At 36.4% G+C, this 2,160-nt stretch overlaps 1 protein-coding gene across 1 annotated transcript; it reads right to left on the minus strand.

Annotated features, from left to right (window-relative positions):
- Nucleotides 1-1,654: 1,654 nt before the first annotated feature.
- Nucleotides 1,655-2,155, minus strand: LOC106144512 (olfactory receptor 4F15-like; the record flags this gene model as incomplete). Its single annotated transcript, XM_013355657.1, has 1 exon — nucleotides 1,655-2,155. A coding segment is annotated over one exon (501 nt), but the record flags the coding sequence as incomplete, so codon positions are not given.
- Between the last annotated feature and the right edge of the window lie 5 nt (nucleotides 2,156-2,160).

Below are 2,160 nucleotides of genomic sequence, written 5' to 3' on the forward strand. Positions count from 1 at the left end.
AGATAGATAGATAGATAGATAGATAGATAGATAGATAGATAGATATAGATATATACCTCTTTTCTATACACTAACATAGAAACAGTTTTTTAATCTGAAAAAATACTATAAGATAGAAGAACTCATATTGAAAAGTATAAACAGCAATACTTATTTAATTCCAATCAAAAGAGGCTATTGAGATAGCTTACTGAATAAAGAGGCTTTTCACAAATTAATCTTCTGAATTTATATATGATGTGAAATGTTTTGAAAAGTAACTACTTTTGTAGACATTTCTTTATTTTTGAAAAAATATCATCATTGCTTAAATAGAAGTTTGTGGCACATTATAAACTTCCCTATTATTCATTATTTATTTCTTCAAGTTACATGCTATACATTTTGTGTTAGTGCATTTTATATATCTACTACTTTACAAGAATTTTGTCATGAATTTATGGACTAGTTTTTTTAGGAAATGACAATATGCCTACAAGGTCCCCCACAAAGGTGGTAGGGCAGGTTAAATAGCTTCTGACATCCCCAGATATGGTTGATCGACTCAAGGTTGCCAAGCAACATTGAAAAACATTGGTGTGATCATGCACAAGAGGAACTTCCTGTATTGCTAGCGATCCTGGAGTTTAAGGGAGTCCATTGTGCATGTACATGCCTTCTTCTGGCCACCTCTCCAGGAAAACAAATCTGTGTTCCAGTAAATATTCATGTCAGCCTAGAGACAGTGCTCCTTTTCAGCTTCCATCTCCAACACCCTGCTGCAGCCCTTCCTCCCTTCTACCACCTTTCTACCCTCCTCTTTTCTACTCTCTATACCGCCTTCTTCTCTCATTTCTTTATCCACACAACCTTGAACTCTATGTTTTCCTCTTCCATGTTTACCTACCCCCTTTTGAATACCATTCTTCTTTTCCAGGGGCCGCTAAATTTTGAAGTAGCATCCCCTTCCCCATGAATCGTCTCTCCCCGGTCCTGCCTGGTATTCCAGGCTCCTAAATTAGTTCATCTCTTCAAATGAACGCCTGCCAATTACATGTTTGACCTTTCTACCTTACTTTCCTCTCTCTGCATTCCCTTTCCTACAACCATCCAGATTACATCTATTTCCTCTTCCTGCTGACCTTCACCCACACCACAGAGTCTTGCCATTCAGTTATTCACCACACACACACATAGTAAAAAGCAAGAAGAATGTGATGATCCCCATTTTAATCCTAGTGCTCAGGAGGCTGATACAGGAAGATTTTGAATTTGAGGCCTGCTTTGATTAAACTTAGACCCAAACAAGAAAACTAGTACAAGAAACACTGAGAGGCAAAGATGAATTTTTCAAGTGTGAAAACAATATATATTTTGTTACTTTCATTTCCTCTAGTGTTTTCTAAATATTCTACAATGTTTCATAGTAACCAGTAAAATATGTAAACAATAGGTAACTAAATGCAATGTATAAATGATACATAACCAATAAGAATGTAATATTACATAGCTAATTTTCAATAAATAGGTGATCATTTCATTACCAACTTGAAATAAATTATTCAAGTTTACCAAGTTGTTGGAGTAGGAATAATAAATCATATCAAAGCAGAGGATATCATTTATCATTTGTGTTTATAGTAGAGTATTCTGGTTGTATATTCTTCTGGGAAATTTAGCAGGTATCTTTCCTACTCAGGAGCTGCTTACTCAGTCTTCTCATTGCCACCTTCATGTCTTTGTTCCTCAGTGTGTAAATGGCAGGGTTCAGGATGGGAGTAATCATGGAGTCCAGAATGGCAAGAAACGTATCCACTGGTACAGTAGGTAATGGCCACATGTACACAAAGATGCATGGTCCAAAGAACAAAATGACCACAGAGATGTGAGCAGAAAGTGTAGAGAGGGCCTTGGACAAACTGCCCAAGGACTGTTTCCATATAGTGAACAGTATGAAGATGTAAGAAACAATCATTAAAAAGAAGGTAGTGACTGATATTAGTCCACTGTCAATAGTAACCAAGAACTCCATTCTGTAGGTGTTTATGCAGGCCATATTGATGAACCTAGGAAGGTCACAATAAAAACTATCTATCTCATTAGAACTGCAAAAAGGCAAATGGACAACAAAAGCTAATTGAGACACTGAATGAATGAGACCAATAATCCAGGTACCAATCA

Source organism: Microtus ochrogaster, unplaced genomic scaffold (assembly GCF_000317375.1).
Source record: "Microtus ochrogaster isolate Prairie Vole_2 unplaced genomic scaffold, MicOch1.0 UNK3382, whole genome shotgun sequence".
NCBI lineage: Eukaryota > Metazoa > Chordata > Mammalia > Rodentia > Cricetidae > Microtus > Microtus ochrogaster.